This window comes from Lissotriton helveticus, chromosome 10 (genome assembly GCF_964261635.1).
Source record: "Lissotriton helveticus chromosome 10, aLisHel1.1, whole genome shotgun sequence".
Taxonomy (NCBI): domain Eukaryota; kingdom Metazoa; phylum Chordata; class Amphibia; order Caudata; family Salamandridae; genus Lissotriton; species Lissotriton helveticus.
The window spans coordinates 935,971,800-935,984,214 of record NC_136071.1 but is presented as its reverse complement, the minus strand read 5'-3'; the positions used below and the strand labels follow the sequence as shown (position 1 = coordinate 935,984,214).

General features: G+C 44.1%; 1 protein-coding gene across 1 annotated transcript in view; it reads right to left on the bottom strand.

Moving 5' to 3' along the window:
- ABCB1 (ATP binding cassette subfamily B member 1) overlaps window positions 1-12,415 on the bottom strand; it is a 562,371-nt gene that overhangs the window by 309,204 nt on the left and 240,752 nt on the right. The window contains exon 8 of the mRNA XM_078663595.1: window positions 7,492-7,616. Within this exon, the coding sequence (XP_078519721.1) occupies window positions 7,492-7,616 (125 nt within the window). The remainder of the gene's footprint in view (window positions 1-7,491; window positions 7,617-12,415) is intronic.

Here is a 12,415-nt window from a genome sequence, read left to right as displayed (position 1 = left end):
ATCTGGCGTCTCAGTGCATTCCTCTCCATTCAGATAAACTTCTTGATCATCTTTGAAACATCTGTATGTGTATGGAAGCGACCAGACCTCATGAACAAAAGCACTACCTAAAGGTTCATAAAGACCTATTGGTATATATTTCATACAATTTGAAAACTTATATAAAGCAAAAGGCAGCGTTATTAAACCGTGGATAAGGCATGTTGCCAAAAAACCCGCAATCCTCTGCTGATGATGTCACTGAGCATGTCATGAATGATGTAATATGTGACATCATCAGTAGTGGATTATGGGTAATAGTATCTCTAGTTTACTCCCCTATAGCTGTCTTTCTTTTAACATAAGTGTGTGTTTCCTTCCCTTATACTTACTGTTTTTGGTTCGCTTCCAGTTCGCGTACCAGCGAGCGAACTAGGAAGAGAACTAAGAGAAATAGAGGTTGGCACAGTTCCAAATATTGTACCAATTTTTTAATAACGGGGAGGTAGTTCTGAAAAGAACTTTTATTTTTATTTTTCTGAACATTTTTTTACTGTTTTTGAATTTTTCGGAACAGTTTTATATTTTTTTGGGTTTTTCTTGGAGGGGGCAATGAAAACGATTCATTGTAAAGGGCTCAACAGGAGCAACAAAACAAAAAAAAGAAGTATTTATTATTTTGGGCGTTTCGGACAAACTTGCATATGATAGTCAATAGCTCTGTTGATCAGAGTGATGCTTCTTTCTCCGTAGGAAATGAATCCATCGCAAAATACGCAGGTGTGTTTTACTTCACCAAATCTCATTTGTATATTTGGCACCATCTCCCTGCCCTCTGGTCCCGTTACTTCCGGTACAACAGATCTTCTGGCCATAATAGGGAGATTATCTAGGTCGTTCCGAAACTGTGCAGCACTGTAGTTGTTAGGATGCCACCTAGTCATATGGCGATGCATTGTGTAGTTTCCGAAACTGTATTTTTTGTCGGTCCCTCTGGACAGTCTATCTTGACATATAAGGCAAGTTACGTATCTTGCATTTACTTTTTTCTGACCTTTGGGAATTTTAAAAAATTGCCAAATGAAGTTTTCTTTCCGGTGAGACGTCTTGGGCTGCTCAGGCAAAAACTGCCTCTCTTCGTGCTCGTCCTCCTGTTCCTCTTCTTCTTCTTCTTGTTGAATTACAACTTGAGCAGGTGGTCCACTCTTCCTTGGATGTGGTGGAGGTGGTGGGGAAGCACCAGCTGAAGCTACTAAAGAAGCCATTGCTCAGTGATCACAAAGGGTCTTTCTCTCACAATGATGAAAGTCAGAGTGAGGAAAGAAGGAGGGATTTTCATCATTTGGGAAAAACAAGAGTTCTCAACCAATCAAAAGTGTTCATTTTAGATTATATGACCTAGTCTTACATCATTAGGAAACCAAAAGTGAAATGAACCAATGAAAAGTGTTATTACCAAGTCACATGACTTGCTGTGTTTACGTTAAGCGCTTTGCAGGGCCTCCCTGTTTGCTTCCAGAAACCTGCGCTTTGGCACTCGCTTCGCGTACCAGTTCGCTAACGTAGCACGTCATATGACGTATCAAGCGACAACGTGGAACGTCATGCGGACGGGAGGCGTCACGATGTTGTTTTCTAACGCGGCACTTGCGGTAAAGAAACGTTTACCGGCTCGCGGTCTATTTCGCGGCATCAAGGTCAGCTAACGGGAAGCTTCCCGATTCGCGAAGCGGGAACGAAGAAAAAAAAATATTTAAAAAAAAAATTATTCATAAACATATAAAATATATTTTTGGATTTAAAGAAGAATACATTTTACAGCTACAGATATTAGCTGTTAAAAAACCAATGAAATTCACAGAAAAAACCATAGGTTATAGACCATATATAGTTAGGAATTAGCATTTACAAAACCTTGAAAATTCACTGAAAAAACCATAGGTTATAGACCATATATAGTTAGGAAATAGCATTTAGAAAACCTTATTTTACTCACACAAAACCATTGAAATTCCATATATAGTTAGTTGCACTAACTATATATCGCGCACCTGCAATCCACTGCTGATGATGTCACATATTACATCATTCATGACATGGTCAGTGACATCACTGATGACATCACTGATGACATCTCAAATGACATCACTGATGACATCACTGATGACAACATCCAGTGACTGTATGCTTCTGTAAAGTTAAAATATGTCTTACATATTGAAGAATGAGTGGATGTATAAGTGTCTGGATGAAGGATTTAGTAGGTGCATGACTGACTGTATAAGTGAGTGATTAAATGTGTCTCACTGAGTGCATGGGTTAGTGACTAAACTGTTTTAAATTGTGCATCATTGTGTCTGTTGTTTTGTAATCTGATGCATGTGTTGATCATTAGCTATATGACTAACTATATGGGTTATTGATTAGTTGCCCAAGTATTTGTATGGGAGACTGAGTGTGTGTGTGGGTGTCTGGGAGGTGTATGACTCTGTGCATAGATGTGTGAGCAGTTGATTCACTAGATGTATGGGTTCAAAAGTGCATGTGGAAACATCTGTATGGGCGGTTGACTGTGTGCATGAGTGTATTGGTGAGTGAATGGATATCTCAGTGCTACATGTCAAAGTAAGTACATATGTAAAACACAGTACATGTGATAGTTGACATATATAAATAACTGTGCATAAGAGCCAGTGAATGTGTGAGTGGCTGTATGGATTATTGTGAACTTGTATCAGGGATTGTATAACAGAGTAAATATGTGTTATTATATGTTCCAATAAGTAAGGTGTGTATAACTATATAGTTGAGGAAATCGAGGTGTGATTGATTCTTTGCAAGACTGACTAGGTGTGTGAGTAACTCCATGGATGAGTGACAGTCTGTGAGTGTCTGTTTACACCGAGTGTATCTAAGGTTATATTAGAGTCTGAAGAGGTTCATTGTATCATCACATGAATGATGTCATCAGTTATGTGATCAGTAATGTCAAATGAGATGTCATCAGTGATGTCATCAGTGATGTCATTTGAGATGTCATCAGTGATGTCATCAGTGATGTCACTGACCATGTCATGAATGATGTAATATGTGACATCATCAGCAGTGGATTGCAGGTGCGCGATATATAGTTAGTGCAACTAACTATATATGGAATTTCAATGGTTTTGTGTGAGTAAAATAAGGTTTTCTAAATGCTATTTCCTAACTATATATGGTCTATAACCTATGGTTTTTTCAGTGAATTTTCAAGGTTTTGTAAATGCTAATTCCTAACTATATATGGTCTATAACCTATGGTTTTTTCTGTGAATATATTATATATATATATATTTTGAAACCAAAGTGTCCAAAGCAATTTAAAAGCTCACACGACTTTCAGAGGAAACCATGAGGTTTATTTTCAAGAAAAACGAGCATCAGCATTCAAAAATTGTATTGCTCCTTCCGACGCGTTTCGAGGCTGCTGCCTCTTATTAGCATACTCCTTAGCAGATGGCTCCGATTGTTTTGCAAGTCACATGTCTCATGTAAATATCCCTGGTGGGCCTCGCAAAGTGCGTAGTATAGTCAATTGCATGCTAGGACTTGTAGTCCAAAATCAGAGTATTCACTTTTTACCCCCGGTGGGCTCCGCTTTGAAGATGCTGTGTTAATCTTTTATTTCCCTTCAGTAGGCCATGAAGTTGATGCCAGTTTGTATTATTCACCTCTGAAGTGCTGTAAGTTGAGTCAAGGCACAGTTCTGACTCCCAGCCTCTCGTTGATAAAGAGATGGTGCAGCTTTCCACGACAAGGCTGCCGTGTCAGTATTTTGAAACCAAAGTGCCCAAAGCAATATATATATATATATATCCATCAATCGTTGCCACAACAACAGAAGGAGCCCACGCAGGAGGAATATTGCTCAAAATTTAATGAAAGCTTGCTGTTGGGGGAAAAACAAAGGGCACAGCTTCTTTTCTTTCTCAAATCCCGCCTGACGTGTTTCATGACTGATCACTTCTTCAGAGGCTTGGAAAATGCTGGCGTGCACAAACGTATTGCGGGCCACTCTTAAATCAGTTCTGATACCAGCACAAGTGGGTGTGGCCGTTCGTACGGCATTCTGGTATTGGTAGTGTCCCCACTCCTACTCCAGTGAGTTGTTGTGCCACACTGCATCTAATAAACACAATGTTCCCAAGTGGGGGGGCTGTAAAAACCTTGTTTGTACACTTTAATGAACACTTTCTTGCTGTGTTTCAGTGTTATAGCTACCACTATGCACTTACCTAGACATGTGGTTTTGCAGTGTCCACCACAGGCTGGGTGTTTTTTATACAGATTAGGAATGATTTAAATATTAATCAATATTTCTTATGATATATTTTCTGAAAGTAGTAAGAAAAACCGTAGATTCAATTTAATTTTTGCATTCCTTAGCACAATGCATGGGGTGAGTGTTTACTAGGCAGTGATAGTAAAATAGTGAAGTCTTGACAAAGGCTGATGACCAATATGGGCGGATAGTAAGGCTGAAACCTGCTGGCGAGACAGGCGGCTAGATGAGTCATTGTACTTCATCTTACTTCCAGTGTTAGCTTTTTTAATCATATCCAGGAAATACCTGAAAGGTATAGCCAGAGATATTTTTAAAAACAATATCTGGAGCCCTGCTGTATCCATCATAATTTATCAGAACTCCTAACTAGCGCTTGAGTCCGCGAAGGTGGTATTTACCTACAATGAGGTGGATAGGTCAACAATGAAGAAGCATGCCAGGACAATCTGTGAATGACGTGACCTATGCAAGTCGTTCTGGATACCTGCAGATGAATCAGAGTAACAAAATAGGTACCCTTTCAAATTGACCCTCACACCTCTGGAGTTGTACATAAGAAAACAATCCTTATAAGGAAGTGTTAGCACCAACACTTTGCTTTCTCTTCCAAGTTTACGGCTCAATCATGCAAATTAACTGTATCTTTTTATAACCCAGTATTCATTTGGAAATAGACAAGTTTGTCTAGAGGTTGAGTTCATATGTGGGAATGTGGCTCTGGGTCTGTGCCATTGTTAAGGGTTTACTACCTTGATCTAACGTCTGAATTTGGGTAGAAACTACAATGCAGCAGACAGATTCCCCTGATCTACAGCATCATTACAGTTAGTGGGGGTTCAATTGGCTGCATGAGCCCACCCAGAGGTGAACGGTCAAGAAGGACATTGGAAAGTTGAGAGGATGGCCAGGTGGCAAACAATTGAGCCCTATGTTTATCACCCTCTGACCCACGTACCAGGCTGAAGAATTGGCTGGGGGACACACTGGATTTTGCCCCTCAGCCCCATCAATAAGTTGAGGTGTTAAAAAAAAGGGGGATGGGGACTCCAGAACTCAGATAATTCCATTCTATATACACATCAAGCTGGAAGTTGATATTTTATGATTTGTTTGTTCTCACTGTTTCTGACATAGGATCTAATGGCTTGGTTTAGATCTCAGTTGATGAGTTAGTCTGCCACAACGCTGTAGGATATTCTGTCCACCGAAATATAAATCCCATTATATCCCAAGATCTAAATCCGGCCCTTAGTCTAGGGATTATCCAATGTTGGCACAAGTTTATTGTTTATTGTTAGGTTCTTATATAGCCTGCCACCCTACGGGTATCCTGGCGCTTAGACTTGAGAATAACCACCAAATGAGCAGACCACAGTAGCCGTGGAGAAAACTAAGGTTCAGTCCTTGGGGAAAAGCTACGTTTCCAGACACTTTCTGAACTCAATCTAGGAATTGGCTTGTCTTATGCTCTGGGGCAGCTCATTCTAAAGGTGTGCAGCAGCCACACTAAAAGCTCTACCCCCCATCCTGGAGCGCTTAAATCTGGTAGTCGTCATCAGATTTGCACTAGAGGAGCAATTTGAAACAGACCCTCTCCTTAATAGGTAACCAATGAAGATCTTTCAAGGCCAGAGTTGTTGAAGACCTGCGTTGCCTATTTAGCACCAACGTAGCAGCCATGGATTGGACTCTCTGCAGCTCCTGAAGGATGTATTGAGGATCTCCCAAATACAGGGAGTTGCAGTAGTCCAGCCTGCTCAACACTATGTTCCTTACTACAAAAAAGCGTGAATCCTTTGGGAGTAGCGGGAGAATCTGCCTTAGCATGTGCATCAGAGAGAAGCACACGCTGACAGTTTTGTTGGCCTGTGACTCCATTTGGAGATTGTCATCTACCAAAAATCCCAGATTTCGCACCATGTTGACTGGGACCAAGGGTTCCTCCTCTGGAGTAAGCTTGAACTCCAGTGGTAGATGCTGGGACATTCTGCCAGTGGAACAGTATACCACCTCTGTTTTCACCCTATTAAATTGTAATGAGTTTTTCCTGAGCCATCTGGCAGTCTGACGCATACACTCCTGGAACGTATCCCTGGATACCGCTTGTTTCCCTTCCAGGGAAAACACCAGTTGAGTGTCGTCAGCGTAGTTGACCAGGTCAAATCCAAAGGATTTAATAGTGGGGAACAGGGGCCATAGATAGATATTAAAAAGAATAGGGCTGATCGCGGTACCCCATGGTGTACTGGAGATTTATTGGAAGTTAACGGTGCCATGGTCACCACACGTTGTCTTCCTGATAGGTAGGACTATAATCACTGTAGGACCTGTCCTTTCACCCCTATCTTCTCCAGTCTTTCCACCAGCACTGTATGGCTCACTGTATAGAATGCGGCCGACATATCTAGTAACACTAAGACAGTGGCATTACCATTGTCGGCTCGCATTTGTAAGTTGTCCATTACGGTTGTCAACGCAGTCTCGGTGGCGTGACCTGGGCGAAACCCAAATTGGTCCCTATCCAGCAGATGGTTGTCCTCAAGATAACATGAAAGGGTTTTACTAACTGCTTTTTCCAAGATTTTAATCGGATATGGCAGGAGGGAGATAGGTCTAAAATTAGCTGGAATCATAGGAACAAATGAGGGTTTCTTAAGCAAAGGTGTCACTACTGCCTGCTTCCACGTGGCCAAACTTCTGGAGAACTACATCTATTACCGATATATGGTTATTTTGTTCTGTGTGTGAACTTCTCCATGCAACCCATGCTGTTTTTTGCAGCTTGGCGTGTAGTTCAGACTTAATATGACTTTGATTCACTCCTCTGTGTAATTAGATTGCATTAGATTAAATTGAATTATTCGATTATTTTGCCAAAAACTGCCATTAACTTCCAAAAAGTTTTGTTGGTACTGACGAATGAGATGGCCAAATTAGACAGAGGCCCAGATGTGTGATTATTGATTGCCATGCAAGGTGCAAGTTTCGAAAAGTTTTCAATACAGTTTAACCTTCAGTTATGATAAGTCATTCTAAACTGCTGCTCACCCCACCCAACCTAGAGGTCAGCTATTTATGATCAGTTCATTTAAACCCACTTGCTAAACCCATTTGCCTAAAGGATCATTCAAATCAAGAATCTGCAGTTAGCAGTTTAAGATGAAGTGCAAAATGCCACATTTCCTCACCGTGTGATTTCTTTTTTTTGTCCTCCAAAAGCTATCACGGTTCTTATGGCTGACAAGACCTCCTCTGCCACTGCTCCTGCTTTTGCATAGGCAGTCAGCTCCTTGTTTGTAAACGTAGACAGAATCTATAAGAAAAGAACACAAAGTTTATCTATTTCTCCAGCAGTTCCTTTAGTTGAAGAAGCACTTCAAAACGTCCCTATTAACTAACAGCTGATTAATAAATCTTTTTAATTTATTTGATAAGTTGCAGTTTCAAAAACGAAAGTTAAACGTGGTCTATCTTTCTTCTGCTTTGTTTTTCTACCTGATCAGTTTTTCCTAAAGCTTTCTTTAAGGTTTGAGTGATACAACAAGGAAAAACAAGGTGCATAGTAGCCTTCTACTATGTATCAAGTACACTAATGAATATGCTACTTACCAGTATGCATCTGTTCTTGGCATGTAGGGCTGCTAACATTCATATCTATTGCATAGATCGCCGCCTAGTGTTGGGTCCGGATGATTGCACATTGTTGTCCTGGAAGAGTCTTCGAAGTATCACGAGATAGGTGGCTCCTCCCCTGGACTACAGTGCGCATGGGCATCGACTCCATCCCCAGATTGTTTTTTAGCCATTGTGGCAGAGATGGAGTGAAATAGTGTAAAGGATGTCCATGCTAATGATTGAATGCAAGAGAGTATCTGCAGCCGCTACGGGCACCGGGGAGGAGGGTGGGCGATATGAATGTTAGCAGCCCTACATGCCAAGAACAGATGCATACTGGTAAGTAGCATATTCAGTTCGAGGCATGTGGGCTGCTAAATTCATATCTATTGCATAGAATACATAGCAGTCCCTCTATTAACGGCGGTTGCCCGTGCCAGCTGCAGAAGTCTGAAAGAGTGTCTTGAGAACAGCCTGTCCTACAGCTGCTTGCTGCTTGGAATGCACATCGACACAGTAATGTTTTGTAAATGTGTGCGGTGTAGACCACGTGGCTGCTCTACAAATGTCTTCTAAAGGAATGTTCCCTAGGAAAGCCATGGAGGCCCCCAACTTGCGTGTGGAGTGCGCCCTTGGGGGTATCGTTAAAGTACGTTTAGCTTTCTGATACCAGATCTGAATGCACTTAACAATCCATCTGGCTATTCCTGCTTTGGAAATAGGGTTGCCTTTGTGCTGGGCTGAGAAGGCAACAAAAAGTTGTTGTGTTTTCCTAAAGTGTTGTGTTCTGTCAATGTAGTACATCAACGCCCTTTTAACGTCTAATGTATGGAGCATTCTTTCTGCTACTGTTTGTGGGTTTTGAAAGAACGCGGGCAGGTCAATAGTTTGGTTGATATGAAACTGTGACACCACCTTAGGAAGGCATTTGGGGTTAGTGCGGAGCACTACCCTGTTTGAATGAATCTGGATGAATGGCTCTTGGATCGTGAGCGCTTGTAGCTCACTAACACGCCTGAGCGATGTAATAGCAATGAGAAAAGCCACTTTCCATGTCAGGAATTGAATCTCGCATGAGTGGAGTGGCTCAAAAGGTGGGCCCATCAGCCGAGTGAGGACCACATTGAGGTTCCACACTGGAGCTGGTGGTGTTCTTGGAGGAATGACTCGTTTTAGTCCCTCCAGAAAAGCTTTAATGGCAGGCACCCTGAAAACAGAGAGATGCTGCCTGTTCTGGAGATAAGCCGCTATGGCGGATAAATGTATCCGAATGGAAGCGTACGCTAGATTGCATTTGTAAAGATGTAACAAATAGCAGATGATGTTAGGAATGGATGCATCTAGCGGGTTGATGTTGTGGTCTGTACAGTAAATGACAAACCGCTTCCATTTTGCTGCATAGCAAGCTCTGGTGGTGGGCTTTCTTGCCTCCCGGATGATGTCCATGCATTCAGGAGGCAGGTTGAGGTAGGCAAACTCTAGGACCTCAGGAGCCAGATCGCCAGATTGAGCTGTTGCGGATCTGGATGCTGAATGTCGCCATGGTTCTGCGTCAATAGGCTTGGGGAGAGATGCAGCCTTTGATGCGGTACCACGGAAAGTTCTAGAAACGTGGTGTACCATGGTTGGCGTGCCCACGTTGGAGCAACCAGGATGAGCGTCATCGCGTGTTGCTTTAGTTTTCTTGCCACCAGCGGAATGAGAGGCGCTGGGGGAAAAGCGTACGCAAATTTGCCTGACCAGTTCCTCCATATCGTATTCCCCTGCGATTCCGGGTGAGGGAACCTGGCAGCAAAGCTTTGGCATTTTGTGTTTTCCCTTGTGGCAAAGAGGTCTATCTCTGGATGACCCCACTGCTGGAAGTACGGGTGGAGTACTGATGGATGTATCTCCCACTCGTGCATTTGATGGCTGTACCTGCTGAGCAGATCCGCCATCTGATTGTCCTTGCCCGGGAGGTGTTCCGCCATGAGGAAGATGTTCCTCTGAATGGCCCACTTCCACATGCTCTGAGCCAGATGAGACAGCTGTGGAGAGTGAGTACCTCCCTGCTTCTGGATGTAGTACATGGCTGTCATGTTGTCCGTCCGGATCAACACGACCTTGTTGCACAGATGTACTTGGAAGGACTTGAGCGCCATGAAGATTGCCATCAGTTCCAGGTAGTTGATGTGCAACTTCTGTTGCTGCGTTGACCACAGTCCCTGCACCGTGTAGTGGAGCACGTGAGCTCCCCACCCCTGGAGAGATGCGTCCGTCGTCAGGATAATTTGTGGCACAGGCTCTTGGAACGGTCGGCCTTTGCAAAGGTTGTGTGGATTCCACCAATGCAGAGAGGTGTATGCCCGACCGGTTACCAACACTAGGTCTGTTAGTCGTCCCTGAGCCTGTGTCCATTGATTTGCCAAGCATTCTTGGAGCGGACGCATATGCAACCTTGCGTGCGGGACTATGAAGATGCAGGAGGCCATCATGCCTATCAACTGCATGAACACTCTCGCTGGTAGAGAGTGTTGCGGTCTGAACCTCTGGATGAGCGACTGAATGTTGTCGATCCTCACTGGGTTCGGCTGAGCCATAGCAGTCAGGGTATTTATTGTCGCGCCCAGATACTGCCGCACATGGGCTGGCTGAAGGTGCGACTTTGGGTAGTTCAGGGAGAACCCCAGACTGTGAAGGAGGTGAATGGTGTGGGACATGTTTGCGGCGCACTGCTGTTCCGACTTTGCTTGAACAAGCCAGTCGTCTAAGTAAGGGTAGACATGTATGTTCTGTCTCCTGAGGTGCGCCGCAACTGTCGCCAGACACTTTGTAAACACTCTGGGGGCAGTGGTCACTCCAAAGGGTAGGACTTTGAACTGATAATGCCTGTTTTGGATGGTGAACCTGAGGTATTTTCTGTGGGATGGGTGGAGTGGTATGTGAAAATAAGCGTCCTTGAGATCTAAGGTCGCTAGGAAGTCCCCTTGGTTTAGCAGGGGAAGAATCTGCTGCAGCGTCAGCATGTGAAAATGTTCCGACAATATATACAGGTTGAGAGGGCGGAGATCCAGAATGGGTCTGAGGGATCCGTCCTTTTTTGGGATAAGGAAGTACAGGGAATAGACCCCTGTACCTTCCTCCTCCACTGGTACGAGCTCTATTGCGCCTTTTTGCAGCATCACTACCACTTCCTGCTGCAATAAGTGCAAGTGCTCTGCCGACATAGGACGTTGTCTTGGGGGAATGTTGGGAGGAGTGGATGTTAACTCCAAACAATAACCGTACTGGATAAGTTTTCTCACCCACCTGTCTGTGGTGATGGACGTCCAGACTGGCAGGAACTGCTGGAGTCTCCCCCCGACAGGTGTCGGATGGTCGGGGGGCAGTGACAGAGAGTCACTGTTTGTTGGTGGCAGAGGAACGGGAGTTGTTGTTACCTCTGCCTCTGCCCTTGGTACTATTTCCTCTGTAACCCCCTCTACCTTGCTTGGGGTACGAGGACTGTGTGCCACCTTTCGTGAATTGTGCCTGTTGTGCCAGGTGTCCTCTGGTAACACCGCGGGTACCTGAGCGACGAAAAGTGCTCCCCCGGAATTGCTGAGACTGAAGCGCCCCCATGGACTTCGCTGTCTCATTGTCTTTTTTTATTTTTTCGAGGGTGGTTTACGGGCTGGTTGAGTATAGTTGTTTGAATGTCAGGTTTAAAACCTGAGATGCGAAGCCATGCTTGGCGCCGTAACATGACGCTAGTGTTAATACCCCTAGCCGCTGTATCTGCTACATCAAGCGCACACTTTATTGCAGCGTTTGAAATGAGCTTTCCCTCCTGTATGAGCATCTTGGCTGCCTCCTTAAACTCATCTGGTAGGTGTTAAAGGAGCTGCTCTAGTGTGTCGTAATGCGCCCTATCATATCGTGCCCACAGTGCCTGTGTGTTCGATATGCGCCAGATATTGGCAGCCTGCGCAGCCACCCTTTTGCCAGATGCCTCAAGCACTTTCGACTCCTTGTCTGGGGGAGGAGCTTCACCCGTTGTCTGGGAGTTCGCCTTTTTGCGGGCATTTGCGACCACCAACGAGTCCAGAGGCAACTGTCCCCGAATATATGCAGAGTCACCAGGAGCCGCTCTGTATTTCTTTTCAATACGTGGGTTCACCACTCTCGCCCTGGTAGGTTCCTTAAAGATTTCCGGGGCATGCTTAAGGACACCTTTCAGCATAGGAAGTGTTTTAACAGTCTTTTCTGATGCTGAGAAAGTGTCAAACAAAAAATCTACTTCCACCGGGTCTGCATGCATGTCCACATTATGATTTGCAGCTGCCCGCTCTATCAAGGCATTAAATGCCGCAGAATCCTCAGTTGGGGATGTACGTGCACCAAAAACCTGTGGGTCTTGTACCACCTGATGGCCGCCCTGGTCACCAGTGTCGTCATATGAGTCCTGTTGTACATCAGGGTCATTGTCAGCTGGGAAATTGTACTGGTCATCCTGGTAATCTTCCTCACCCCCTGACT